This window comes from Bipolaris victoriae (assembly GCF_000527765.1).
Source record: "Bipolaris victoriae FI3 unplaced genomic scaffold scaffold_85, whole genome shotgun sequence".
In the NCBI taxonomy this organism is placed as follows: domain Eukaryota; kingdom Fungi; phylum Ascomycota; class Dothideomycetes; order Pleosporales; family Pleosporaceae; genus Bipolaris; species Bipolaris victoriae.
The window spans coordinates 41,864-68,411 of record NW_014575307.1 but is presented as its reverse complement, the minus strand read 5'-3'; the positions used below and the strand labels follow the sequence as shown (position 1 = coordinate 68,411).

Below are 26,548 nucleotides of genomic sequence, written 5' to 3'. Positions count from 1 at the left end.
CCTTTCACGACGTCGAGTGCCTGCAGGCTGACCAGGAAAGCAGCATAGGAAAGTGGCTGGGAAGACGAATCGGGTGGGGTATGGCGGCATCAACACCGGCGCGCGACACAAGCAACGGGGTCTTGTTTCACTCAGGAATATCTTACAAGCTCTGGTACCACTATCGCCCACTTTTCTGCTCGATACGCATGACCGTACTTACAGGGGTGTTTATGCTACTTTGCGCAAGAAGATTTGGCGAACTGCATCTAAGCGCCCTCTAGAATGTCATCCCAACATGGCAATCGATTACACCTACGAGTCTTGACCTCGATGAGCCTTGTCCGCCAGAAAAAGGAGGTGGTTGGGAGGAGTAGGGGCAGCGAGCAGCAAGTATTGGTTGAGCAACTGGCGAGCGAATGACTAGTTGCATGTTACGGCCACGAATTTAGGCCTGCCGACAACTTTCTGCAGCGAAAAGGGAGTGTACATGACGCCAATGCATGCACGCATCGACCAAGTCCCAACGCTGAAAACCAAAACAGACACATGCCATCCAACCAACTTAGCCTGTACAAACCACGATTGCGGTTGCGGACGCGCAAACCCGAGTCGATCGTGAGACTAAAAGGTTGTTCCTCACAAGCTGTGTTGGGTTCCCTTGTTCGCAAAAGCGGCCTAAATTGATACATGACTGAGAAATAAGCACTGTGTCCTTATCATCATCATTATTTTATTTTATTTTTACTTTCTGGATCCCCGCTCGAGAACCATTACCTCATCATCTATCCCTAGAAAAGCAAATAGTCCGCTCTCGCGATCGGCAACGGGAGAATTCTATTTTAGAACAGAAAAAAAGAAGGACCATTAATTACCCGTATACCAACGCTCCGGGGGCCCACCTAGGGAAAATAAAAACTCTGTTTATTATTTTGTTTCTCATATCTAGGGATGGAAAGATGCCCGTGGTATGGATCGGCCCGTCATGAGAAATGGCCGGCTTTGAACTACAAACCCGGGAACGATTGGTTTGTTGATTAGCATCAGACGGGGTTTTTTTTCCTTGGGTCCCGTTGCCTTGACATGCGGTGATTTGTTTTCAGCTGAATATGCGTATACGACCGATACTTGTCTTGTTTGAGCCAATGCAGAGAAGTCGGACGAACAAATTGAGCGGAAACACGCCATTCGCTCCCTCTTGCCTTGGCTTTTGTGAGCTAATGGTCAAAATTGCCGTTAATCTGGCTAAATTATCTAGGTTGGGGCGTTTTGTTTCAGCATTGTTGACAAGGGACTTCCTGGGAGAATGGTCTCGGCAGTGGAAGACGAAGAGGGAAGGAGAAGGGAAGATGAGTTGGCAGGTGTGCATGGACCATATGTTCTTCCTTCTCTCTCTCGCCGTCGATCCGCCAGGTAGCTAGTACTACGCGTAACGCAGGTGAAGGGAAAGCAGGACTCGCCGCCACCGCCATCTTTCTTGTTCAATTCTGCGATGCAACTGTCAGGCCGCCCAGCTGCAGCATAGTAATCTCGCATCGTTAAAGCTTGCATGAAAGCGCAAAGGAAAGCAAAAATGGCCTGTTTTGTCGTATACAAAACAGGTACGTGCCTAGTATTTCCCACGCATCCCTTCCTTCTAGGTGCACCACCACGCATCCACCGCCTGTCTGTCTCTTTACTAGCGCTTACATTCTTACCGCATACCCCTTCTAACCCCATTCCGGCACTTGAAACAAACCACTTTATCAAGAAGAAAAATAAAAATTGCCCTTAACACCGTGTCCATTATAACCCAGTTTGTTTCCCTTCCTTTCCGCAATTCCCGCGCCTTCTCCGTTTCCATACCCGGCGATCATATAATCCGTGTGTTACCCTTGCTGCTTTTTGCTTATCCAACCCGCATACAGGTATAATCGCGAAGAGTTCGCGGGAGAGGGGAGGGGGGGGGGAGGTGGCTCCGCTCTCTCCGCTCCGCTCGCCTCGTTTGCGGCTGACTCAGTCTCTCTCTCTCTCTGAACCATACCCATGTCGTGCCATTTTTTTACCGAATTCTTTCACGCGCTTTCCCTTCTTTCGCTCTTGCGTACATACTTTTCGCGATTACGGACCCATGTCTCCGTCGTTTTTGCCCTTTTTTCTTTCTTTCTTTGCGGCTGACAAGGGGGAAGGGTGGGGTGTCCCATCTTATCCCAAAAGCAAACTGTAGATCTCCGGTACGGCCGTAGGGGGAGCCTGCTTGGACTTTCCCTTTGTAGGCATGGAGCACATAACTTGCCATTTCCCTCTTTTTGGGAAAGGGGAGGTTGGAGTGGGAGAGGGGAAGGGGGAAAAGCGTCAATGTCATACATGACCGAAAAGGGTTTTATTGTTTCGCGTCCGGTACCTGCGTTAGCCGGTTGGGAAGTGCGGAATGCGAAACCAACAAGTGAGATTTTTTCATTGCTGATTTTTTTCTGCTTTGAGAGATAGAGCCGTGGTCAGGGTTCGTGTTGTGTTTGGAAGCGAGATTGACACTTGCTTGACTTGATTGGAGCGATGGTCGTGTGATCGCGGGTAAGATAGAGTTGGGGGAGGGGGCATGCGTATTAGGGATTTTTGGTGGCTTGGAATCGTGGGATAGACGAGCGCGTGTGGGAAGGATTGCGAGGCGAGGAATTAGGGAGTCTTTGGAGGGCGGACCTTGGCTGAAAGGAGACCAATTTGCGGCGGACCTAGGGAAGCGCGGGTAAGTGAAAGGGGATGAGGCGTCCGTATAAGATGTGTGGTATAGGCCGGGTAAGTGTGGAGTTGGGGTATAGGATCGAGATTTTTACATACTCGAGTACGTATGGGAACGAGGTATTTCGCGTACTCGGTGGCTTTTCCGAATGGTCTTGTCTCCTGCTGAATCGAAGAAAAAGACTTAACAATGACAACGGAGAAAGCCGTGCTCCACTCTGACGCTGTCCTGTAAACAACCAGACGTCAAAACATCCGATTGGTGCTGTATTTATGCACACCAATTACACATTCTTGTAGTTCAGCAGCTCACTGTACGCCACGCTGGGCAATCGATATTCCAAATCACCTAATTAAACCATCTTTTTCTACTCCATAGACTCAATCAAACCACAGAACCATCTCAATCCAAAAGACCAATCCAACGTCCTCGCTAAATGGAAAAATATGTGTCCAAAAAGCCCCCCTCAGGCTAAGTAGCTGCAATACCTTCGTCTCTACAGTCATCACACATCCAGGTCCAAGACTTTGGGTCCGGGGCTGGCACTTTGTATTTAGAGTGCTTTTGTATGCATGCGTGATGAAAAATACGCCGTATACAATCCTAGTCCCCTTCATTAGCTTTCTTTGTATCCGCATAACTCTTGGGATCTGACAGACTTACAATATTCCTACAAGCAACTATACCCTGCATCCCCGGGCTCACTGCCGCGTCTCCGCCACAATAGCACTTATCGAATGGCGGCTCAGCGTCCTCGCCCCGCTGGACATTGAGTTCCGCTAGGCGCTGCGAGAGGTCGTTACCACTACTACTGTTGTTATTACTACTACTAGTCTTCTTTTGCGCCTCCACAATCTCAATAGCTGCATCGTGAACTTCTTTGGAAATAACATCGTCTTCCAACAACTCCTTCAGCTTCTTGACAAACTCGTGGATCAAATCCTCGTTCCATATGGGATTTCCACGGCGCGCGAAGCGGATGATGGCGTCGCCCGCGTGGATGTCGGCGTGGAGACTCTCCTCGTGCATGAAGTCGTCGAAGAGTTTGATGAACTGGCGGGCAGGTGGCGATAAGTCGTGTTTGTCTATTTCCGCATGTTTGCGTAGGTGCATCCATGATTCGTCGAGTTCGTCGTCGCTTTCGCTTATGGATTCGCCGGGTTGCAGGGGCCGCTTGCTGAGGGAGCGGAAGAAAGTGATGCCTCGTGGTGCTTTGGGGACGATGAAGGTTTTTTTGTGTTTGGGGGGCCGTTCCTGTATGGCGTTTGGGGGTTTGCGTTGGCGTGGTGCGGGAAGTGGGAGTATATCTGCTATTTGCTTTCTTTTGGGGTATTTTAGATGCTTTTCTACTCGGGCGGCTCGTTGGTAGGTGTCATCGCCCTCCAAGAAACGGCGTTTGTCAAAAGGACGGTCCGGGGCAAGCACGCGTACGTCACGGGGTTCGTCGGCACGACCGCTTGCTCTTTGGTCAGCTTTTGAATCTGCGACTTCACTGATGAATCGCCAGTGTGCAACGCCATTGGCATCGGTTCCTGCTGGGACGAGTTGGTAGGCAAAATTGTCGTGCCAGGCGTTTAGGTGCATTTCAAGATCGCGGATCTCTTTAAGCTTCTTGCCTCTGGAGCAATGCAGACAGACGAGGTCTGATCGCTCAAGAGTCTCGTTTCCGTAGACGTAGGTTAGCTTGTATCGCGGTACCAGATCGCGTGGTGGGGTAGGGTATGAGCTGTGTGGCTCTGTGGCACTTCTGAGGTTACGATTATGATTTGTGAGGATTGAGTCGCCAAGTCCAGTGCTGTTCCAATACATGCTTATCTGTATACTTATCCCAAGTGGCTTTCCAGCTGCTTTTAGTGGCAAACTGATCTTATCTGGTGGACACTCGAGAATGTTGGGATATGAGGTTGACAGATGTGTAGCTGTTTCCCCTGGGAGCCCCAGATAGCCGTATAGCTCTTGTGCGTCCGTTTGACTTGCAAAATTGACGCTCAGAATCATCCTGTACATATCGTTGATGCTAATCTTTCCCGGTTCGGCCGAGAAATCTCTCGGCTTCAGGATGATAGGACTGGTTTCGACTGAGGCTTCTCGATGACTTCTATCTGCACCTTTTAGAACAGCCTCGTGTGCAAAAGAGCGCGTATCAGGTACGTCAGATGGCGGGATGATTGAGACTCTGATTGAGCTGAGTAACTGCAACAAGACCCGAACTTTGTTGGCAGGGTTATGATCACGGTCTGTATGTGCAGTCGTCTGTCCATGATGCGAACCAATGGCGTGCACTTCAAGCACGAAAGAACCTTTGTAATTCTCTTGAACCATCATCTTGTCCAGTTGATCGCTGGACGGGGGCTCCCACTGGGAACGAAAGTCGAAATTCGGGGTTCTACAGCCGCTCCTATTACCCCCCTTCAATAGATTCTCGTGAGCATCCAGGATCTGTGTAAGATTTCGGTTTAGGAAGATTGGTGCTCGTTTTCTTGACAGGTAGTCGTATAGTAGTATGTTGCCGGAAAACCTGTCTCGCCGTCCTGGCATGCTCTGCAAGCGCGCCAGGGGCATCAGAGATGGCTCCAGCGTATACTTGGAAGAAGCTTAGATCACTCACATAGGTCGCAGCCGCTTAGTGGCATTCTAAGACAAGCGAGAACTCGAGGTGAAGACGCGCATTTGATGAGCTTAGGCCAAACTGTTTGCACACTAGGTACTTCGCGCACCCTTTAGTTGAACGGCGATGATGGTCCTGCAGAAGGAGTTGGAGCGCAATTATGATGATGCGCAGCTGTCACAGACACATAACTCTTTGTCTCTTTCTATTCCGGCCTGAAGCAGACAGAGAGGGCGTCTCCCTGTGCTGTGGTTATTGTTAGTCCTTGTACCGTGGTTATTGTTGGGTAGTTTGTTGTGATCGGAAATGTCACGTGTTATCAGCGAACGCCAAACTGCATTGGGCCAGCAGTCGGGGATGATCTCATGTCTCCTACCTCCGTGATTACTCCGCATACAAGTCCCCGATTCGCTTTCGCAACACCACCCACCAGTCACTGCACACTCAAAACATGCTTTGAACCACTCTTTGCGTTTAGGCGGCCAATCTGAAGAGCCGAAAATGTCCGATGTAGGCCCAAGTCGCCACTGATCCATCTCTTCAGCTAGATTCCCCCAGGTCACTCGACCAGAATCCGTACGACATGGCTGTAACACTAAAGCGGAAACGAGTCGCTGTCTCCTATAAGGAACCGAGCAGCGATGATGACATTTCTGAGAGTTCTGACCACGAGCGAACCACCCAAAAGCGAACCGTTCCCTCTCGCCGATCAACTCGTCGCATGCGCGCTGCCGTCCAAGTTTCGAGTGAAAGCGAACATGCATCGCCAGAGCCTATCCCAATCAAGCGCAAGCAACCCTCTAGAAATCCGCGGAGACGAGGTAAAGGGGCTGTTTCATACAAAGACATCAGCTCGGATGAAGACGAAGAAGACCCCGATGCGGACTTTGAGGTAGAGGAAGAGCGAGTGATGGCGGTGCGCACAAGGTCAAGACCGAATGCGCCACCGTCATCTGAGATACAAAAGAAGCGCGGATCGAGAGACAGGCGCACTAGACGTGCTGTCCTGGGCGCACCGCTTGCGCCGAACGAGAAAGCGCAGGTTGGGTGGCGAGTGACAGACATCCCCACGGATGGATCCATACCTGTAAGTTGATTCCATGTCCCAAGACCAGCTATGGGATGCTATGACCCGAATGAGGGGCCAGCATGATATATTCATACATGTAACCAGTTATACTAATATCTTAATCTCTAGACATGGGCTGCGCTTCCCTATCACGTACTCCTCCAGATATTCGTCTATGCATCGCATCCACTCCGTGACGAGAATATGAAACCCACTTCTGCGATACCTTGGCTTGTACAAATGGCAAGGATGTGCTCTTCATTCGCAAAACCGGCCTTAACAGCGCTCTATCGCAATCCGCCGATATTTGCCACTAGACAGTCTCGAAAAGATCTTGTCCGACATCTCATTGCGCCCCCGCAGGGAGCATATGACGACTACCGGGTCATGGTAAAGAGATTGGAGCTGGATGCTACGCAAATGACTACACTCACCGATTCGACCAATAGCGTGACAGACCTAGCAGCTCTGGTCCAGTCACTGACAACACTGCGTGAAATTGACATTTTTGACCCAATGGATAGACCGCCGTTTCGACCACGGCTTCGGCGAATCCGCCGGTGGGTATACCCAAGTGAGCTTTTTGACGCCCTACGCCAAACGAGCCTGCGCTTAAGAAGCTGGCGATGGAATAGTGCTTTCTGTACCCAGGGCCCGTTATGGATCAAAAGCATTCATACAGATAGTGCGTTTCAGAGTCTCCGCGATGTGACCTTGACGAAATTCCATCCTGAAGTTAGCCAAGGTGATAGCGATGATGTTGAAGCTCCACCAACGACAGAAGAGCTATTGGCGTCTGCACTGGCCGTGCTTCCCCAGTTAAGGAGCCTGTCATTCGAGACGTGTGGAGTTGTCAGTGGGCGGCTCCTACCCCTGTTACCGAGCAACCTTGTCAGCCTGAACATTACCGCTTGCGGCGAGCTACTCTCTGATGGGTTCCAAGCCTTTTTGGCCACGCATGGTGCACACCTGGAAGAGTTGGTGCTTAATCATAACCAAGCTCTCGACTTGTCTTTCCTTGTCGATCTTAAGCGGTCATGTCCCAAGCTCGAAGTGTTGAGAATGGACACGACGTACTACAGCTCTCTGGCCATGTCTTCGGACAACGAACCCCTCTACGAAACCCTTTTGGGCGAGAATGAGATTCCTACGTGGCCATGCACGCTGCGAACACTTGACCTGCAGTATCTGCGAAACTGGAACTCAACATCGGCTACCAATTTGTTCAAATCGCTAATTGATTCTGCCGAGAATCTTCCTTTTCTTCAAGAAATTACCATTATAGCAATGGTAGACACCGATTGGCGACAGAGGGCAGAGTTCAGACAGACATGGACTGCTAAGTTTAAGAAAGTGTTTGCAAAGAAATGGGAAGCACCGAATCCTCATCTCGCCTCGCTACGGGCATTCCGGGAATGGAAGGCGCAGCTTGGCGGCGGCGAGGATGACAAGATCGATTCATTCATCGAGGGCGTGCCGGAGAAGACAGCAGTGGAGGCTCAAGCCACCATGGATGACAACGGTGATAGCGATAGTGATGCGCCGTTGGTACCTTCGGGTGCACAAAAGCAAGACGAGGGTTGGGGCTCGAAGCGGCTGCGGTCTCGCTCCAAGGCAGCGATGAGCTACGACGAGGAGTCCGATGACGGGTCTAGTTCTGAAGAGGCCGAAGGATCAGCTGAAGACGAGCATCTGTTTGTGCAGGGTCGGTGCCACACGGTCATTTTCCGTATTGACAACTTCCGCCCGCGCGAAGAGATCTTCAACGAGGCCGACTTTCTTGACGCTGAGCCCAGCGGCGACGAAGAATGGAACGGTAATGATCATGATCATGAGGATGGTGGTGGGTATGCGTGGTGATTTTCTATGGGTTAGTTTGCAGGCGTTGTTGGTCTAAGGCGTAAGGGATATGTTTTATGGGACACGCCGGCGTAAGAGATGGGCATGCGCGGTGAGACGAAAGTCAAAGTGGACATGGGACAGGCGTTGAATGAGGTGTTTTGTACGATATCCGTGTATGAGTATTGGGCGTGGGTTGGGCTCGTGGGTTGGGCAGCGGCTTGGTTGTTGCTGAGGATGACGACGAGGCGCTGTCTCAGCCACATGTAGGACACGGCCGTTGCAAGCGCCGTTGCAATATGCCGTTGACCAAATGGTTAACTGTATATGGTAGACGTAATGATGCAAGCCAGCTGAAAATAAAGGCCCGCGCCTACGAAGGTGCGTCACTTTCCGGACTGCGCGTAGGGCACAACGGGCACAGCCTCGCAAAGCTTCCCAGCACCCTGGCCAATCCCCACTACGACGGCTAACAAGGTCCACTCGCCCATGGCCGTTCGCACGCCTGCCATATAACCGCTCGTCTGCGATGCATTAACAACCTCTCTCTCGCCTCTATCCTCCCCCCTACACGCATTCCCTTCGCCCACACGCCTGGTTGCTTCCCCAGAGCATCCCTCGCCCGACCCCGCATCTCATCTCCACAGCGCCAACATGGCCGTGCCGACGCCTCCAATCCCCCCAGTCTCGCCAGACTCGGGCCCTACCGATCCTACGCTACCCAAGCTTCCCGCGGGATGGATAGCCCAGTGGGACAATACGTATGTTTCCCTTGTAGTGCTCCCACGAGTCGCTGAGCCTGCCCCGCCTTTGCACCACACACCCCCGCGACACCGCTGACACACGCATACAGATCCCGAAAGTACTACTGTACGTTCACTGTGTCTGAGACTCCTTGGCAGCCAACGCCCGCACACGTGCTGACTCGTTAACAACAGATGTCCAGATCAGCACTGGTGTTTCGCAATGGGAGCTACCCACTAGTGAAGCGCCTATAGGCGGCAGTTCGAACCACAGCACTCCTGCACAGCACACGAACCCATACAGCAGCCCAGACGGCACATCAGGACCAGGCGCAAGCGACGGAACAAGAGGCATGGGCGACGGACAAACAGGCGACAGGGGAGGCGGATTGGGCGTACGAGACACAACCAGCCACCTGGGAGGCTTCGCTGACAATGGGAACAGGGCTTCGCCATGAACGCGCTCATGGGAGGCAACAAGCAAAACAACGGTGGCCACGGTGGTAGTGGCGGTGGCGGCGCTGGGGGCCTCGTCGGTCAACTCGCTGGTTCGCTGCTTGGAGGTGGAAAGCAATCTGGAAACTCTTCCGGCGGCCACGGTGGCAGCGGTAGTGGTGGAGCTGGAGGACTAGTCGGCCAACTTGCCAGTGGTCTGCTAGGTAGTGGCAAGCAGCATGGAAACTCTGGAGGGCAGCAAGGTGGCAACTCTGGCCATGGTTCGAGCGGTGGTGGTCTTGCCGGCGGCCTTGGAGGCATGCTCAGCGGCGCGTTGGGCGGAGGAGGATCTGTATGTGACTCTGGTCAAAGTATCAAGGTAACGTGCTGACAGACTACAGCACGCCAAGCCGAACAACGATTACGGCTATAGCGGCTCTGGCGCCCCATCAGGTGGATCGTACACTGGCACTGCGCCGCCCTCCTCGTACAACCCCGGTTCTCAGTACGGCGGTGGTCCTCAAGGTCACCCGGGCCACTCATCTACCCCCGGACAGTCGTACGGCCAAGGACATGGAAACCAGGGACAGGGACAGGGACACGGTGGCTATGGCTCGCAACAACATACTCCACAGCCACAACAGGGACACGGTTATGGCTCACAGGCCGGTTTCGGTGGACAGTCTGGTTATGGTGGACCAGCTCCTAGCTACGGTCAGGGATCACCATCGTCAGGTCCTGGCGGCTACGGCCAGCAAGGTACGAATCTATCCCTCGAACTAATACAATAAAAGCTAACAATATCTAGCGGGATACGGAGGTCCTGCATATGGCGCTCCTCCTGGCCCCTACGGCGGCCCAGGAAACTACGATAACCACCAGCACAACCAGTATGGTGGCGCCCCAACACACCAGAACCAGTACGGCGGAGGCCAACAGTATCCTCCACCTCCAGGTCAAGGAGGCAACTACGGCGGCCAACAGGGTCACCACGCGCCCCAGCCCGGCTGGCAGTAAACCTTGGACGATCATCTCAGGACGGAAATGGAGAAGATTGCTGCAAAAGTTGTTTTTCCAATCTTGACGGGAAAATGCGAGAGGGGGGTTCGGAGTGAATTTAGCGCTGGAGGATTGTCCTTGTGGATTCTCTTTGATCCGTGGGTTTGGGGGGCAATCTTGTAGTTTTTTTCTTCAGAGCCATGCGTATCCATTCTTCCAAATTGTGTAGACTTGAATCGCTATTGTTCTTTGTTCCGGTTCTTGGGTAACAACGTGCGTGTAGTGTGGTTTGTTTCCCATTGGAGCCCACTTGCTTTTCGTTCCTTGCTGGTCTCGGAGTAATGTGTCCCCCCCCTCTCTCTCTTCAATGTCATATCCTGTGCGACACTCAGTGCAAAGATAGCAGAGTTCGTGAAGGTTTCCCACTATTGTTCAATCCCTGCATCTGATACGGGACGCATGCCCACCATCCACAGACTCTCTCTTTTGTCCCGGTCCAGTCCCACACCCTCTCCTCCAGCCTCACCTAAACACCTCACTCCCATCCCCCATCCCCCCAAGCACCCCAGCACCACCCAACACCCTCCACGCAACCCCAATCCTCCCCGCCTCAACCCCCACATCCTCGCCCTCAACCCTCCCAACCCAACTTCCCAGTGCAGCCCTCACACCCCGCACATCCTGCCTCGGCACCCGTATCCACACTTCCCGTCCCGTCGTCTTGAGTATATCAATGGGGATCGCCGCGCCCATTGTGCCTAGGTATGTGCGCAGGGCGGAGGTGAGGAGCGGGGAGATGAGGAGGGGGGAGATGTCGGTTGTTGGGGGTGAGGTTGCGGGAGGGAAGGAGGGAGATGTGAGGGCTAGATGGAGGTAGGACCAGGTTGGCTTGCGGAAGGTTGTTTGTTGGAGGATGTGGGCTGGTTTTTCGAGTTTGGGTGCGGGTTGGGGGGTTGCGGCGTCGGACATGGAGGTGTCTGCGTCGTTGTCTGTGTGCGTGGGAGTGACGTTGGGGGCGTTATCTTGTGCCATTTGTAAGGTTTGTGGGGATATTTTAGTGTTTTTTTTGTGCGATCGCTGGATTGAGGGGTGTCAAGGTCTGGAATTATCCATCTATGTACATACGGTTGGAGCTGTGGAGCTCAGGAAGTTGACGCGCCAAAACCCTTTTGGGTGGGGTTAACTAGCGTGTTGTAGCTTATCTCCGAGAGACCAGACCTTGTTCTTCCTCACTTACCTTCCTTAACCGTTTATTACCTTCACTTGCCACTAACTTATTCCCAACGGCAAACAGTGAGAATAAAACAAACTTTCTTCGAAAATCAAACAACCCGAAATATACCTGATGTGAAGGAGTGTGATCGAGATGATAATCTCGTATTACAGAAAAAACCACAATAAAAAACGCCTGATAACAAGGCAAATTGTTCGGTCATAAACTTCATCTCGGAAAATAAGTCTCAGAAAGCCATCCAGCTAGGGGTATCATATGCTGAAGGGATAAAATCCCAAAAAAAAACTCCGTCCAGAACTCCAATAAAAAACTTGAAAGCAACAACGGCACCCGATAGGGGCGTGTAGCTGTACTCTCAAGCAAAGAAGCATTCGTAGGCTTCAAAAGCCTATTGATTGCCCATGCCATTTTCCGCGCTGATACCAGAGTTGGTGTTTGCCTTTGATTGTTCAACAAGTGCTGGCAGGTAGCATTCCCAGTCCAGCGTTAGCGAGGAGCCGGGTATGCTTTTATTCAAGTTTTCGACAACCTGTTGGACTTGGGCCAAGACAGCAAGAGCTGTACCGAATAGGCCAAAAAAGTCTCTATTAGGTTCGATCAGGGTATCCTTAATCGTGTCGAAATCACGCCGGTGCTGGTACGCCGACATTTGCATGTCAGCGATCTGCCTAGCGATTTGAGACATCTGAGGCTCAAGAGAGTTCTTCATCATCTTTAGCTCATTGATGTCGATTTTAAGACGATGTTCAACTTCAACTAGTGCTTGTTGGACCTTGTCCTGAACTTGTGGGGAATGCTGTCGACAGAGGGCCTGTAGCTGTGGAGCACTTTTTGCAAGGACCTGCAATTGCCCAGCATTCTGGCACAAATCGACTAGAACTTCGGAGCGTCTCCGAACCCATGAGATGTCGTTGCAGTAAGATTTGATTTGGTTGACATCTTGTTGAAGTCGTACTGTGTCTCTCAGCAAAGTTGCACTTGTTGGATACATCTGCACAAACCAATGTACCATTTTCTGATACATTTCGTCCGTGCTAATGTTTTGGTATCGATGCTCGAGGTCTTTCAATGCAAACAAAATGCTCTCGGTCCGTGTTCCCACAGCATCTGCGTCCGCTTTCGTTGCCAGCGCTTGGGTATTCGACAAAGTCTTTGTCTGGAGTAAAGACATGACATTCTTCAAACTGTCAATGTCATTGGTATGTGCGCTCAATTTTCCATGGATAGTGCCGAGCTGCTCTTCAACCTTAGACTTGAACGGGTCGAACTGCTGCCGGAAGAGTTCAGGGACTTGATTCTTCATAATAGCAATGGCAGTAGAGTGCTCGTGAAGCTTTTGACCGGTTTCATTGAAATCGTCAGAGAGCGAGTCGACTTCAGTCTGTAGGATTTTGACCTGATCCTCGAGGGCTCTCATGATGGTCATGACAGACAAATCATCGTTCTCCGCTTTTGCAGGCGCAGTCTCTGACAAAGTGCTAGACTGAAGTAGCTGAATATTGGCGAGCTTAGCATCCAGTTTTGCCTGTACAACACCAAGTTTTTCCGAAACGTGTTGGTCCAGGCCGGCGAGCTTAGCATCCGAATCTTCCCGTACAACGCGAAGTTCTTCCGAAACACGTTGATCCAGTCCAGCGAGACTAGCTGTAAGAGATTCGTCTAGCACGATATGCTCTTTTAGAGTCTCGAATCCCTGTGAGACTTGCTCAACGCTTTCAAGTCGGCTATTGACGTCCGCTAGCTTTATCTCTAAGCTTCTCGATTCTACTCGTACAACGCGAAGTTCTTCCAAAACGTGTTGATCTAGTCCAGCGAGACTAGCCTTAAGAGATTCGTCTAGCACAATATCCTCTTTTAGAGCCTCGAATTTCTGTGAGACTTGCTCAACACTTTCGAGTCGATTGTTAACGTCCGCTAGTTTTGTCTCTAGGCTTCTCGACTCTTTCTGGGCAGTTTGAAAGCTCAGGAAATCTTTAGCGAGCTGCTCTACGTTTTGTGCAAGAGAGTTTACGCTGGAAGAAGAGATGCCTGGTGATGCTCTCTCAAGATCATCTATACGTGTAGCAAGGCTGCTAACGTCGACTGGTCTGATGACTGTATGCTGCCTCATTGACCGTGACAAAGTTGTTCCGTCGGTGTCGTCAGGTCTAGCATGATCGAGTATGCTTTCCTCAAGCTTCTTCAGGCGCCGGCTTGTGTTTTCCTCTGAATCTTCAAGACGTGGCAGATCCCTCCTCGCTAGCCCTTTACAAAAGTTTGCACACTTGTCCAGTTCTGTTTTTAGATCCTCGATGATCCTTGGATGATGCTGGAATGCCTGAATGTCTTCTTCAATATCTTTGACTTTGTGCTGTGTCGCGTCAGAGGTTGACTGGATCTTGGAAACAGTGTTGCGGATGCCTTGTAGTTGCTGAGGGATGCCTTTTAGTGTTGCTGACAAGTCCTTCATATCCCTGACCTTGTCTGAAGTACTCTGAAGTAATCTGCGCTCATCCATGATACGTTTGTTCAACTGTGTTTCCATCTCGGTCATTTCCCGACGTATTGAGGTCTTGATGTCCGCAGCATTCTCGCTGACTTTGTCCGCCACTAGCGTCTTCAGCCTATCGTTGATGAACGTGGGCACTCCATTTTCTGAAGCAAATATTTTGGTCACAGCGTTGCTTGCTGCCGTGGCCAGACTTGCATTGGCTTGGTTCGAAAGGGGGTCTATCTGTTCTAGACGTTTTTGGAGACTGGATAATCCAACTTCTGCTGCTGCTAGTCGATTTTCCACAGGCTCAAGTGAATCTTTTTCTTTGGTAACTAGCAAAGATTTCTCAAGCACATCTAAGCGGGTGAGTATGGGTTGCAAGGCCTCCGAAGAATACTCTTGCTGCTCTGTGAAGTTTGTTAAACGGTTAGAGTTTTGGAATACAGCCTCCACATTCCTTAATCTGCTATTGAGTTCCTCTCGTTCTTTTTTCAGTTGATTGATTTCCAGTTGCTGAGCTTCGAGTTTGAACTCTACTTGAGTGACTGATGAGGCGGACAGTTCACTTGGGCTGACCTGTGCCACTATAGCTTGTCGCTTGTCCCGGAGTTTGCGAAGCGATTGCATAGTAATGGGTTTGCGGTCGTTGACAGGATTGTCTGGACGTGGCGTGGGATTTGCGTGTGAGCTTGACTCGACCGGTAACATAGAAGGGGCGGGAGGTGCATTGCGCTGAGTAGGGGTAGATGGTCCGCTGCCTAGGTGAGTAGGAGACCTGGTGGGTGCATCATGCCTAGACGCTTGGTCGGCTCGGCCAGGTTTCTCTTGAGGACGTCTCGCAGGAACGGAATCGACTGATTTACGATCAAACGTTCCTTTGGGATCCACTGGAGTGTTAGTTGGCAGCGAAGTACATGAGGTTTTCCTCGATGGTGGGGGACTAGGAATCTTGATGACGGGTTTTGCCACACGCGGTGACAACGGCGACGACGACAACGACGTAATGGTGAGTGAACGGGCTTTGTCTGATAGCGCTGACCGCGGCTCGTGTGCGCGGTTCCGTTTGCTCGGAGGGCTATCCACGCGAGACTGCGGCTCGAGCGGCCGTTTGCCCGTACGTGAGGTCATCGAGGAGTGAAGTGCAGGTAAAGGAGCGCAGAGGATGGACGAAGATGGAAATGAGGGAAGACGAGGGGGATGGGCAATCAGGCATGTTTGCCCCACTCAGCTACAACGCCAAGCAAGACGAAAAAATAGTGTAGGTAGCTACGTGGCGAGGGTGAGAGAAGAAGCAAATATATGGTCAACGAGTGCAAGCGGTAGCTGAGGATGTTTACCCTAGTCTCCGGATGTACGCTCTACTGGTTTGGTTGTGGGGTTTGCCCGAGCTGATGCATCGGGGCAACGGTAGGGACAGAGCGAAGGTTATTGACTAGACCAAAAGAGATGTGGAGACGTGAGAGGCGCGCCTGCTTGGCCCGTGCGTCTGTCACTAGCGTCCGCCGAGCTTCACTCTGCGCGCCGACCGCGAATTGTTGCTGCTGCTGCTGCCATTGCATACCAGAGCTTCAAACCACCACCCCCAATACACTCCGCCATGGCCATGGTACGTGTCGGCCATATCCCCCTCCGCGACATGTATCCCCACCACTAACCCTCCCTAGCCCATCACCACCATCGCCGAGACCAAGGAGCTCCGTGGGCTCAACCTCATCGCTGCGCATTCGCACATTCGCGGGCTCGGCGTCGACGATGACACGCTCGAGCCAAAAGTCTCGTCGCAGGGCCTGGTCGGGCAGGCAAAAGCTCGTAAGGCGGCGGCTGTCATTCTCAAGATGGCGCGAGACGGCAAGATTGCAGGTCGCGCAGTCCTGATTGCCGGCCCCCCAAGCACAGGCAAAACGGCCATTGCCATGGGCATGGCGCAATCCCTCGGCCCCGACGTGCCCTTTACTATGCTGGCCTCGTCCGAGATCTTCTCGCTCGAAATGTCAAAGACGGAGGCTCTCACACAAGCCTTCCGCAAGTCGATTGGCGTCCGGATAACCGAGGAGAGCGAGGTCATTGAGGGCGAGGTTGTCGAGATACAGATTGACCGCAGCGTCACTGGGAGCAACAAGCAGGGCAAGCTAACCATCAAGACGACCGACATGGAGACGGTCTACGACATGGGCACCAAGATGATTGACGGTATGACCAAGGAAAAGGTCATGGCCGGCGACATCATCTCCATTGACAAGGCCTCGGGCAAGATCACCAAGCTCGGCCGCTCCTACACGCGCTCACGAGACTACGATGCCATGGGGGTTGACACAAAGTTTGTCCAGTGCCCCGAAGGCGAGTTGCAACAGCGGCGCGAGGTGGTGCACACAGTCAGCCTGCATGAGATCGACGTCATCAACTCGAGGACCCAGGGCTTCCTGGCTCTCTTCTCAGGCGACACAGGCGAGATCCGCAGCGAGGTGCGCGACCAAATCAACACGAAGGTGGCCGAGTGGAAAGAGGAGGGCAAGGCAACCATTGTGCCAGGTGTGCTGTTCATCGACGAGGTCCACATGCTCGACATTGAGTGTTTCTCGTTTGTCAACCGTGCGCTCGAGGACGAGCTGGCACCCATTGTCATCATGGCTAGCAACAGAGGAAACACACAGATACGCGGAACAGACTACCGGTCACCACACGGACTGCCACTGGACTTTTTAGATCGCGTTGTCATTGTTAACACGCACCCATATTCGTCGGAAGAGATGCAGCAAATCATCTCGATAAGAGCACAAGAAGAGGAGGTTGATGTGTCTCCAGATGCGCTAGCATTGCTTACCAAGATCGGGCAGGAGGCTGGATTACGGTACGCCAGCAATCTGATCACCACCTCTGACCTGATACGCGGCAAGAGGAACGGTTCCGAAGTTACGATTGAGGATGTGCAGCGGAGCTTTGCGCTTTTCTACGACCCAAACCGAAGCGTCAAGGTAGGTTTTCACAAGTCCTAGTTGTACAGGCTGAAGCTAACACAAGGTCAGTTTGTTTCCGAGTCAGAGAAGCGTCTGATTGGCGATGCGGGTGATGTATCTTTTGCCGTGGCCAACGGTACGGATGCCATGGATGTTTCATAGATGATGATCCTTTTTGTTTCCTCTTTGATTTGTGGCGTACTATGGTCTTGGACGAATCCAGCGTTTGGGCGTGAGGCTGAGAAAGCCCATGTATTTGGTAGAGCAAAAAAGCATGGCATGTACGTAGTAATAGAGGCTGTCCTATCTATGGCGAGAGAACAGTCGCTGTTGTCAAGTTAGTTTGATATGCAGTTACCGTGGCAACAGCTGCTGAAGTATGTGATAGGTCATCTTGAAGCATGGAAAAAAGGAATCATTGCCATGTCTGTCTTTGAAGAATGACCAGGCCAACTTCATGCGTGTAACCAACATTTGTACCGCCAAGAGCATTGGCGTAGTGGGAAAAGTGGCTCCCATTGCTGCCAAATGGACGATGACGAGGCCTTTCCGATTTGGGCAAGGACGCGATATCACGATTGGCATGCCAGACAACCCTGCGCCGCACGTTCGATCACTTTTGACAGCAGCCCCGCAGAGATACGTCAACATATCAGCACGATATCTAGCACAATGGCGGCAAATGCCTCCAAGCAATTTCACACTTGCAAGACACAAGCCACCACAGCCGCGAGCCGCCCGTTGTGGGGGTACATCATTGGCAATCACTCGCTTGCCTAAAGCTTAGCCATGCATTTGCTACATCTGAGTGGATCCTCTTCTCCCTGCCAGGGCTCCACTGTCCTGAATCGACATCTTGTTCGCTTCCAACGGTGCCGAATTTCCGGGGTAGCATGGCAGCAATGTCTGAAGCAAGGCATGTCCGGGCACAAGTCAACCGGGCTGGTGGCCTCAGTGTCGCGTTCAGTGCGTCATGTTGCCTTACGAATCCTTTGCGGCTCCCCGGCTACATGTCCATCTCCGTCTCTTTTCTCCGTTTCTTCTGCTCCCTTTCCCCTTGACGTTATTTGTGATTGCCGTCCACGCTGTGTCGATCGTTACCACCCGAAGCACGCGACCTCCTTCCTGAGTTGCATCTCAACCTTCAACCCTTCAAACCCGACATACCTGCATACCCCAGGCTGACTACCTGGCCCGGTCGCCAATCTAATCCAGCGGGATACAAGGACTTTTTGTTAAAGACTTTGATGGTCCAAGGTTGTCGCAATTACGTACCTAATTAGGCAGACATCTGTTACATCGCGATGCGTTTATACACATGTGCAGCCACTGTGGCTACCGCATCCCTCTTCATATCCTCTCTCGCTGTCCCAACCCCGGAGAACACCTCTTTGGTTCGAAATTCACCAGCCGGCCGAATTGAATCGCGCGAGGACAAGAAGCCCAGCACAAAGTACTTCCATGAGCCTGGGTAAGTACCCACTCTCACTGTGTCGTTGCTTTGCACAGAAAGCTCTACCATCTAGGCCACACATCTGACAGCCTTCTAGAGGCAGCCTGACACTCGGCCACTATGACAAACGCTACTTCAAAGGCATTGTATCCGACGACGAACGGACTGACACCCAAAAACATATGATCCGTGCCTACTTGAACTTCTTCCGCGAAAACGACCTAGATACTTGGATCGCACACGGAACATTGCTAGGATGGTGGTGGAACGGAAAGGTGCGTCTGTTCTTGGTCGAGTAAAATATACCGGCTTACATTTTACAAAGCGTCTCCCCTGGGACTTTGATCTCGACACCCAAGTCGCCGACGGCACACTACAGCACATCGGCAGGGTCCACAACCAAACAAAGTACCCATACGTATCCTACGACGGCACAGTACAACGAGAGTACCTTTTAGACGTCAACCCATGGATATGGGAGCGCGAACGTGGCGACGGCGCAAACATCATCGATGCACGGTGGATCGATACCCGCAACGGTCTTTTCATCGACATCACGGGGCTCAGCGAAACACACCCAAAAGATCGTCCTGGCGAATGGGTCTGCAAGAATTATCACCGATATCAAACTTCAGATCTGTATCCTATGCGCGAAACCATATTCGAGGGTGTCGTGGCTAAGGTGCCATACAATTACGACAAGATACTCGTAGACGAGTATCAAGAAAAGGCTTTGGTAGTGACCGAGTTTAATGGGTACGTTGACCCGGTCTCGGATGAGAGAAGTATTGCTAATAGGATTGTAGGCACCGGTGGGATCCGGCGATAAGAGAGTGGATCAAGTCGCAAGAGGTAGCTGACAAGGAAGAAGCAGAGCGCAAGAAGCAGGCAGAGGAGGCAGCAAAGAAGGCGGAGGAGGAGGCAGCAAAGAAAGCGAATGAAGAGGCAAAGTCGGGCTAATTTAATCAGGGCTAATGAGGGGCACGCAGCATATATTTGGGGAAAATAGATGGCATGCATATTAAACGCGGGTTCTGCATATGTAGGTATTTATTAAAGTATAGTTTTATATCCCGTTGGAATAACGAAGGAGCATATCTATGAACATGATTACACAAATTTGCATCAGTTGTTTCCATTGGAATGCTGTTTGAAAATCGTGTGAGATAAGCCAATGTATCAACTAGTCCGCATGAAATATGAATTCCATGTCTTTAGAAACGCAAACTCATATTATCATACGGAATTTGGTAGTATTCGCCTCTCCTGACTAAGAAACCGCTTGCGCAAGTTAGATCAATGGAATGCCTTAGTGTTTTCTAAGACATTGAATCTAGTATACCCACTTATTCTAACAAATTACTGTAAACTCTCTTTTCATCAAGCGTCAATCAATTGACGCTGGTGTATGCATCCGTTTTCTGAATGACTTCTACACTCCCTTTGAGATGCATGAAGAGACCTCGACATCAAGCCATCGAAATATTGATTGATCATGTAAGAAGGATAAACACTTAGATACTCTCGAGGTTTGGTAAACAAAGGTGACTCCTAGGTTTTCAAGACCATTTTAGAATTAACCCTAATTTCTTTTCGATGGACTGATTCGTAGAAGGGAGCTTTCTTTAAGTTTAAGTGCCAGAAAGGCTTTCTCAAAATAGTCTCCTTGTTTGACTACTGCACTAAGTTTAGTAAGACAAAAATGTATCTAGCCACTTTAGATAGTCCGTGTTAACCAATATGACAATTACTAAATAGGTTCGGTATTCTAATTCTCGGCCTTCTACGATTATCGAGAACAGATGTAGAATGTAAAATTAAGTTAGGGACTAAGAGAGCGAAAGGTAGTACTACATCTAAAGTGACTAGATTTGAGCTTTGCATCCTATAATTACTACCAAAGAGGATATGTGCATCTGTTTTGGCGGGTTTAGTGTTGAACGTCGACAATGGAGATGGTGGTAAAACGGACCGAGTCGGAGTTTGGTGATGACAAATGGCCGATGGCAGTGCATCACGTCGTGGAAGCCTTCGAGAACGTCACCGAAACAACGTATGGCTTACCATAGCCAAACTACTACATGCTACCAAACCAAACATCTTGATCACCACTAATCTTGCCACTTACAACATTTAGCTGATAGTAGTAGCCATATAAACCGCATTCTTACTTCCGAGCGCGAACGTGTTATTTAATCTCCTAATCATGGCAGAAACGGACAATTCCCAAGCACCGCCAACCTCTGGCGACGACATCCAAATCACCCTCACGCACCATGGAAAAGCTATCGCATACCCCTTTGCCAAAGATGCCACTATTTCCGATCTTTCAGAACGCGTTGCGACAGAACTCTCAATACCGCCGTCGAATCAAAAGTTCCTTGTTGGCGGCAAGATCGGACTGCAGAAGCCGCCCTTCAAAGATGCTGCGCTACCGCTCACGGAGCTCACATCTAGGAAGATAACATTGATGGGAAGCACAAAGGAAGAGGTATCCTCTCTCAATAGTACCATATCCGCTGCCTCGACGCCCCGGCGACCAGGTCCTATAAAAGCTGCCACACCAGCGCGAAATCGAGACTATAAGAAGATACAAGAGGATGCGCAATACACCTTTCACACACTGCGTCCGCTACCTTACCTCCCCAATCCCGAACGCTCCTTGCGCTTCCTTGAGCGGTTACGCGACGATGCAGGCATCAAAGCCGCTATGCGTACACACAAGTTCAGCGTCCCGCTGCTCACCGAGATGGATCCTGCCATGCACACAACACAAGAGTCGCGCACGCTCGGCCTGAACCGAAACAAAGGAGAAGTCATTGAGTTGCGACTGAGGACCGACGCATACGACGGCTATCGCGACTACAAGACGATCCGCAACACCCTATGCCACGAGCTCGCACACAACGTCTGGGGTCCCCACGATCGCAATTTTTGGAACCTATGCAAGCAGATTGAGCGCGAGGTAGCCCGTGACGACTGGAAGAGCGGAGGCAGAAGTGTGGGTAACGAGGAGTTCTACGAGCCTACTGGCGAGGAAGAAGTACATGACCATGGAGGCTGGACCGGTGGCGAGTTTACCTTGGGTGGCGTGAGTGGGGGTGGGGAGACAAGTGTCAGTAATACGAGTGGAGGGGGAATGAGTAGGAGAGAAATCTTAGCACGGGCTGCGGAAGAGAGAATGAAGAGGACGAAAAAGGCGGAGGAAGAGACGGATGGAGCGGGGAGCATGTAATGTTTGTCTAGTTCTGGAAATGCGCGTATATCCATATCCGACTTTGTCGATGATAATCTTTCAAGAATACTGGCAGCGGTACTTGGTGCTTGTCCTGTGATAACTGAGCTCTAGAAAGGTGCAGCATGTAGAGGTAAGCTTTGCAGCGAGCTTGGAATATAGTACTAGTCCAAATTTACCACTGTTCTACTCTCACATACAGACATGCTTTTCTCGTTGCTTCTTTTGCTTATAGAACTTATTCTTTGCTTGTATCGCTTATATCCTTGATGAAATACCCTTGATAGCATCTTTGCACTCCGACAGAAAACCGCAAACAATTGTAAAAAAATAACACTTGAGCAGAAGAATTTCGGAATAGGTATGGAAAGATGCTAGGGCGGAGCAGCTTTTAAGTAGTATAGAAGACTGACAGATCTACACAGTAGGATTCGTTACTTCGATAGGGACCCCGGCGTGGTTCGTTCCGTCGTAAGCTCTCCCGTTGGATTGAGCGTTGCTCCGCTCGGCATTAAGGGTGTGTTCGGCTCTGTATCCGTTTGTCGTTCGCCGACTGGATTGAGAGCACCGTCTGGTAAACGGAGATACAAAATGGCTTTATATTCGGTAAAATGTCGTGTTGACGCCGTCAGCTCCATTTTGTAAGCGTGGCGCTGATAAGAAAGAGCCATGTTTAGTGCTTACCCACGTTCCATTTTCTAGCTAGGCCTCTAGAGGCCTATGGAATTTTCAAAACTCCGTTTCGTGCCTATTTTAGTGGCCTTGCTCACCGCGTGGACCCGTACGTATGTGACCCTAAACGTGATCAGAACAGAAATCAGATAGAAATTGACCAAACAGCCCCTCCATTTTCTATTTTACTTAGGGTAGGCAGCTAACCAGCGTCCCCTGTCAAAGCTCCTAGTCCAAAACAGTGATCAGATGCAGACGAAAAACGGGGTAACTGAACAGACCCTGAGCATCTGAGTGGGGCCCAGATAAGCAGAATCAGTACTGAATTCCCGTCAGAAAAGTCTCGGAAAGGGCACTCAGTCCGTTACATAGTGACAGAAGTTATCTCTATACCTACTGCACGCTGTGTCCAGGTTGTATCAGGTTTTGAGCATTTGAAGAGCGAAGAAAGAGACTCGAGCGTCGGCACGTTGGAGGTTGTATTCTAGCGAGAAGGCAAGGACAGGATGTCACGGTACAGGCTCACAGATAGCAGTGGTAAGAGTAGGTCTGGGATGTGTTGCTACAGATCTGGCAATACAAAGACAGCTCACGATACGGGCAGAACAGTTGGCGAGGACGTAGCTCGAAGAACCCACAACGGAGGATGCACAATCAGCGTATCCTCTCAGTTTCTCTTTCCGGGTCCTCGCCATGACCAAGCGATCCCCTTTTGTTGTATAATCAAGTGAGCCATTAAGATACACACGCCCGAACGCCATTCTCCTGACCATTAGTTGAATCCACATGACATGCTCCCGTTACTCCTGGTGGTTCATCAAAACTAGGCCACCAATCCTTGTAGTCATTCTTGCATTTGCTTTTAGATGTGCGTAATTCGGGACCGTAGCACTATTTACTTTGTCACCCAGACGTCCTTATTTGAGAAAGCTAGGGATGAAGAGTACTTACACATTTGCAATTAGTCTTAATGTTACACGTGAATGGGCAACCGGAGGGCTGAGGGTCGAGTAGACAGCAGATAGCAGAGGTGCTAACTACAAGAGAGGAGAAGGCGACTATAAACGGCAACTTCATGTTTGGTTTTTTGTCCAGGCGTCTTCGTTTATTTTGGGTGGCTAATATCACCTTAGAATAGGTGCGTCAGGAAGAGTAACACCTTTATATGTGCAATTTTCCTGTGGCCTTTCGGCATGATTTGCGCCGCACTCGAAGTAAAGGGGAATTTGCCATTTCCAATGATACCGAAAGGGACCGATAACGATTTCAGCCGTCACCAAATTCATATAAGCTCATGGTCCTTGCGACCTGATGTATTGTTTTTGACACACCAGGATTTTCGACAAGGAGGGGCTTTACGAAACTATATTGTAAGAATTTGGGTTTGAGAACCTATCGCTTGGACGTACCTCAGGGTACCATCGGTTGTAATACGGTATATGCCGTAGCCTATATAAGGCTGCAGAAGCAATGAATTTAGCTAATTCAAAGCAACAAGTCACTTCAATGGTAACGAGAATGCACATCTTCTTAATATACAATCCTGGACTTACGCCGATGGCAAGTGATACAAAAAGTTAGTTGTCGTTCTATTGTATGCATGGTAATATATAAAGAATAGGCAGTTAATCGTAATACTTCTCATGCCTCTAGATTTCTGAATTCTGTCTAGCTATCCAACCATTACATACATATCTGCTTCAGGGAACACTCGTAACAAATCACTTTGCCACCTATAAGGGATGTAATATAAATGAAAGTAGTTAAATAACAGTTATCATAGACTAGGTATGATCTAGTGTAAACCTACTTCTTGCTCCTTCTTATCCACTTATTCCGCTGAAATATCTTTGCTCACGCCTTTATCACTGACGGCAATTTTCTCAAATCTAGTGAATAGAATAGGCGATTCTAGCCTTTGAGGACCTGGCAATCCTTTACTGCTTCTTAACAGAGAATAAGCGAGATAGATATGCCTCTAAAAGTAGCGGTCAAAGATCTCGTCAACAAACACATTCTCACCGCTATATATAGTTATCTAAGTAATCGCGTAACATGGACTACTATGTGACGATGGGGTTTACACGATTTCGAAAGTGTATCATGTTCCCTCTTACTCTTACCTCACCCTGCACTTCCAATTACACACATTAATCTTCTTTTCTCAGTACTCTGAATGTATTCTTGACACTCAGCCAATGGAACCCTAGATAGTCCACCGATAGGTTATGGCACGAAAAGTTTCATCGGGCCGATATCAACTACCCTGGCTACACCTTTCGTGGTCACTTGTCCGCCCCACAATTGTCCGCACCAGCGACCCTAACCCAATCCCGAATGCAACCCGGCGAAAACCCTATAGATTGACGCGTGGTAAATTCGCCTATATCCGCCGTAGCAGCCCTGCCGAGGCACGTCTGCCGAAGCAGGTTCGCCGACATGGCACTGCCGAATTGTCCAACCATATGAAGCTTTCTATGACGTATTTATGGATCCGCTTGTTTGCATAGTTGACAACATACAGAGGAAGGCTTAGAAATACAGCAGAATTTAGATTAATAACGACGTGATTCTGTAGACTAGAACTTTCCGTCATAGTTGGTCCGTTTCAGCAAATATAGATATAGAACCTTTTACATCCATTCTCGAGCAGCATCAACTACACTACACCAATTTTGTTTCTTCTTTTGCAAAGATACCCAGAGAGATTGTTTCTTTCCATATTTCCAACATGGCATCACAAAGATACGAAGCAGAGTCCAGGGACCCAGCCCCATTGGGCAAGCCCCTCGACTTTGTCTTCTCCAAACGCACTGCCCAGAACCGGTTCCTCAAGGGCGCCATGACTGAACGTCTATCCTCTTTCGACCCCGATGTCCTCGAGACCCGCGGTGTCCCATCCAAGGAACTGGCCAACGTCTACCGGCGATGGGGCGAAGGCCAATTTGGCGTTATCCTAACTGGAAACATCATGATCGAGTACGACCACCTCGAGGCCGCCGGCAACCCCATTATCCCCCGCGACGCAAAGTTCGAAGGCGAACGTTTCGAAATGTTCAAGGAAATTGCAACCCAAGGCAAGAAACATGGGTCGTTAATGGTGGGACAAGTATCCCACCCCGGACGACAAGTATCAGACGACATCCAAAAGAACCCCATCTCCGCCTCCGACGTGCAGCTCACTGGCAACCCCATGGGCTTGAGCTTCGCAAAGCCCCGCGCCGCCACCGAGGAAGACATTAAGAATATCATCAACGGCTTCGCCCACGCCGCAGAGTATCTCGAGAAGGCTGGCTACGACGGCATCCAACTCCACGGCGCCCACGGCTACCTCCTCGCGCAATTCCTGTCCCCAACCACCAACCTCCGCACCGACGCATACGGCGGCTCCCTCGAAAACCGCGCCCGCATCATCACGGAAATCGGGCAAGAAATCCGCAAACGCACCACCCCCAGCTTCATCCTCGGCATCAAGCTCAACTCTGTCGAATTCCAAGACAAAGGCTTCAACACCGAGGATGCAGCGACGCTGTGCCAAATCCTCGAGTCCAACACGTTTGACTTTGTAGAGCTGTCTGGTGGAAACTACGAGCACATGGCATTCAAGCACCAGCGCGAGTCGACCAAGAAGCGCGAGGCTTTCTTCCTTGAGTTCGCCGAGAAAATCACGCCGTCGCTGTCCAAAACCCGGACTTACATCACCGGCGGTTTTAAAACCGTGCCTGCGATGCTTGACGCGCTATCGACTGTCGACGGCATCGGGCTCGCGCGCCCCGTATGTCTCGAACCCGAACTCCCACGGCAGATCATTGCCGGCGAGGTCAACGCTACGATCAAGCAGCGCATGGAAGAAGGCGACTTCGGCACTACGCTTGTGGCTGCGGGCGCGCAGATTAAGCAGTTGGGTAAAGATGAGCAGCCGATTGATCTTAGCGATGAGGACAACTACGCAGCGTTTATGAAGGATCTGGGTGTGTGGGCGGAAAGCAAGAAGGATAGGAAGAGCTATGGCCATATGGATGTCAAGAGTGTGAAGGCTGTGCCGTATGGTGCTCCTGTGACGACTCCTTAGATAGTAATAAATCCCGTAGCCCCCCCGGGATGGTATGAGTTAGTAAAATGAATTATTATTCCTC

General features: G+C 50.6%; 12 protein-coding genes across 12 annotated transcripts; 6 read left to right on the top strand and 6 right to left on the bottom strand.

Moving 5' to 3' along the window:
• Window positions 1-1,233: 1,233 nt before the first annotated feature.
• On the bottom strand, window positions 1,234-1,698 carry COCVIDRAFT_18614 (hypothetical protein; the record flags this gene model as incomplete). The annotated part of the gene is made up of 1 exon (XM_014698009.1): window positions 1,234-1,698. One exon carries the CDS (start codon window positions 1,696-1,698, stop codon window positions 1,234-1,236), a length of 465 nt encoding a protein of 154 aa, XP_014553495.1.
• A 1,553-nt stretch (window positions 1,699-3,251) lies between these two features.
• On the bottom strand, window positions 3,252-5,236 carry COCVIDRAFT_107413 (hypothetical protein; the record flags this gene model as incomplete). The annotated part of the gene is made up of 2 exons (XM_014698037.1): window positions 3,252-3,301; window positions 3,358-5,236. 2 exons carry the CDS (start codon window positions 5,234-5,236, stop codon window positions 3,252-3,254), a joined length of 1,929 nt encoding a protein of 642 aa, XP_014553523.1.
• Window positions 5,237-5,889: 653 nt separating this feature from the next.
• On the top strand, window positions 5,890-8,235 carry COCVIDRAFT_107454 (hypothetical protein; the record flags this gene model as incomplete). The annotated part of the gene is made up of 2 exons (XM_014698036.1): window positions 5,890-6,393; window positions 6,505-8,235. The coding sequence occupies 2 exons, from the start codon at window positions 5,890-5,892 to the stop codon at window positions 8,233-8,235; spliced, it is 2,235 nt and encodes a 744-aa protein (XP_014553522.1).
• Window positions 8,236-8,868: 633 nt separating this feature from the next.
• On the top strand, window positions 8,869-10,409 carry COCVIDRAFT_18611 (hypothetical protein; the record flags this gene model as incomplete). The annotated part of the gene is made up of 6 exons (XM_014698008.1): window positions 8,869-8,975; window positions 9,068-9,084; window positions 9,153-9,352; window positions 9,403-9,744; window positions 9,794-10,151; window positions 10,201-10,409. The coding sequence occupies 6 exons, from the start codon at window positions 8,869-8,871 to the stop codon at window positions 10,407-10,409; spliced, it is 1,233 nt and encodes a 410-aa protein (XP_014553494.1).
• A 504-nt stretch (window positions 10,410-10,913) lies between these two features.
• COCVIDRAFT_40470 (hypothetical protein) lies at window positions 10,914-11,423 on the bottom strand (the record flags this gene model as incomplete). The annotated part of the gene is made up of 1 exon (XM_014698035.1): window positions 10,914-11,423. The coding sequence occupies one exon, from the start codon at window positions 11,421-11,423 to the stop codon at window positions 10,914-10,916; it is 510 nt and encodes a 169-aa protein (XP_014553521.1).
• A 590-nt stretch (window positions 11,424-12,013) lies between these two features.
• On the bottom strand, window positions 12,014-15,226 carry COCVIDRAFT_107405 (hypothetical protein; the record flags this gene model as incomplete). Its single annotated transcript, XM_014698034.1, has 2 exons — window positions 12,014-13,212; window positions 13,444-15,226. The coding sequence occupies 2 exons, from the start codon at window positions 15,224-15,226 to the stop codon at window positions 12,014-12,016; spliced, it is 2,982 nt and encodes a 993-aa protein (XP_014553520.1).
• Window positions 15,227-15,695: 469 nt separating this feature from the next.
• Window positions 15,696-17,214, top strand: COCVIDRAFT_29287 (hypothetical protein; the record flags this gene model as incomplete). The annotated part of the gene is made up of 3 exons (XM_014698033.1): window positions 15,696-15,704; window positions 15,763-17,070; window positions 17,122-17,214. The coding sequence occupies 3 exons, from the start codon at window positions 15,696-15,698 to the stop codon at window positions 17,212-17,214; spliced, it is 1,410 nt and encodes a 469-aa protein (XP_014553519.1).
• Window positions 17,215-18,356: 1,142 nt separating this feature from the next.
• COCVIDRAFT_107470 (hypothetical protein) lies at window positions 18,357-19,465 on the top strand (the record flags this gene model as incomplete). Its single annotated transcript, XM_014698032.1, has 4 exons — window positions 18,357-18,523; window positions 18,603-18,780; window positions 18,831-19,261; window positions 19,312-19,465. The coding sequence occupies 4 exons, from the start codon at window positions 18,357-18,359 to the stop codon at window positions 19,463-19,465; spliced, it is 930 nt and encodes a 309-aa protein (XP_014553518.1).
• Window positions 19,466-20,711: 1,246 nt separating this feature from the next.
• On the top strand, window positions 20,712-21,740 carry COCVIDRAFT_29285 (hypothetical protein; the record flags this gene model as incomplete). Its single annotated transcript, XM_014698031.1, has 1 exon — window positions 20,712-21,740. One exon carries the CDS (start codon window positions 20,712-20,714, stop codon window positions 21,738-21,740), a length of 1,029 nt encoding a protein of 342 aa, XP_014553517.1.
• A 434-nt stretch (window positions 21,741-22,174) lies between these two features.
• On the bottom strand, window positions 22,175-22,411 carry COCVIDRAFT_107439 (hypothetical protein; the record flags this gene model as incomplete). The annotated part of the gene is made up of 1 exon (XM_014698030.1): window positions 22,175-22,411. One exon carries the CDS (start codon window positions 22,409-22,411, stop codon window positions 22,175-22,177), a length of 237 nt encoding a protein of 78 aa, XP_014553516.1.
• A 736-nt stretch (window positions 22,412-23,147) lies between these two features.
• On the bottom strand, window positions 23,148-23,489 carry COCVIDRAFT_107382 (hypothetical protein; the record flags this gene model as incomplete). Its single annotated transcript, XM_014698029.1, has 2 exons — window positions 23,148-23,303; window positions 23,364-23,489. 2 exons carry the CDS (start codon window positions 23,487-23,489, stop codon window positions 23,148-23,150), a joined length of 282 nt encoding a protein of 93 aa, XP_014553515.1.
• A 1,654-nt stretch (window positions 23,490-25,143) lies between these two features.
• COCVIDRAFT_107485 (hypothetical protein) lies at window positions 25,144-26,484 on the top strand (the record flags this gene model as incomplete). The annotated part of the gene is made up of 1 exon (XM_014698028.1): window positions 25,144-26,484. One exon carries the CDS (start codon window positions 25,144-25,146, stop codon window positions 26,482-26,484), a length of 1,341 nt encoding a protein of 446 aa, XP_014553514.1.
• Window positions 26,485-26,548: the final 64 nt, after the last annotated feature.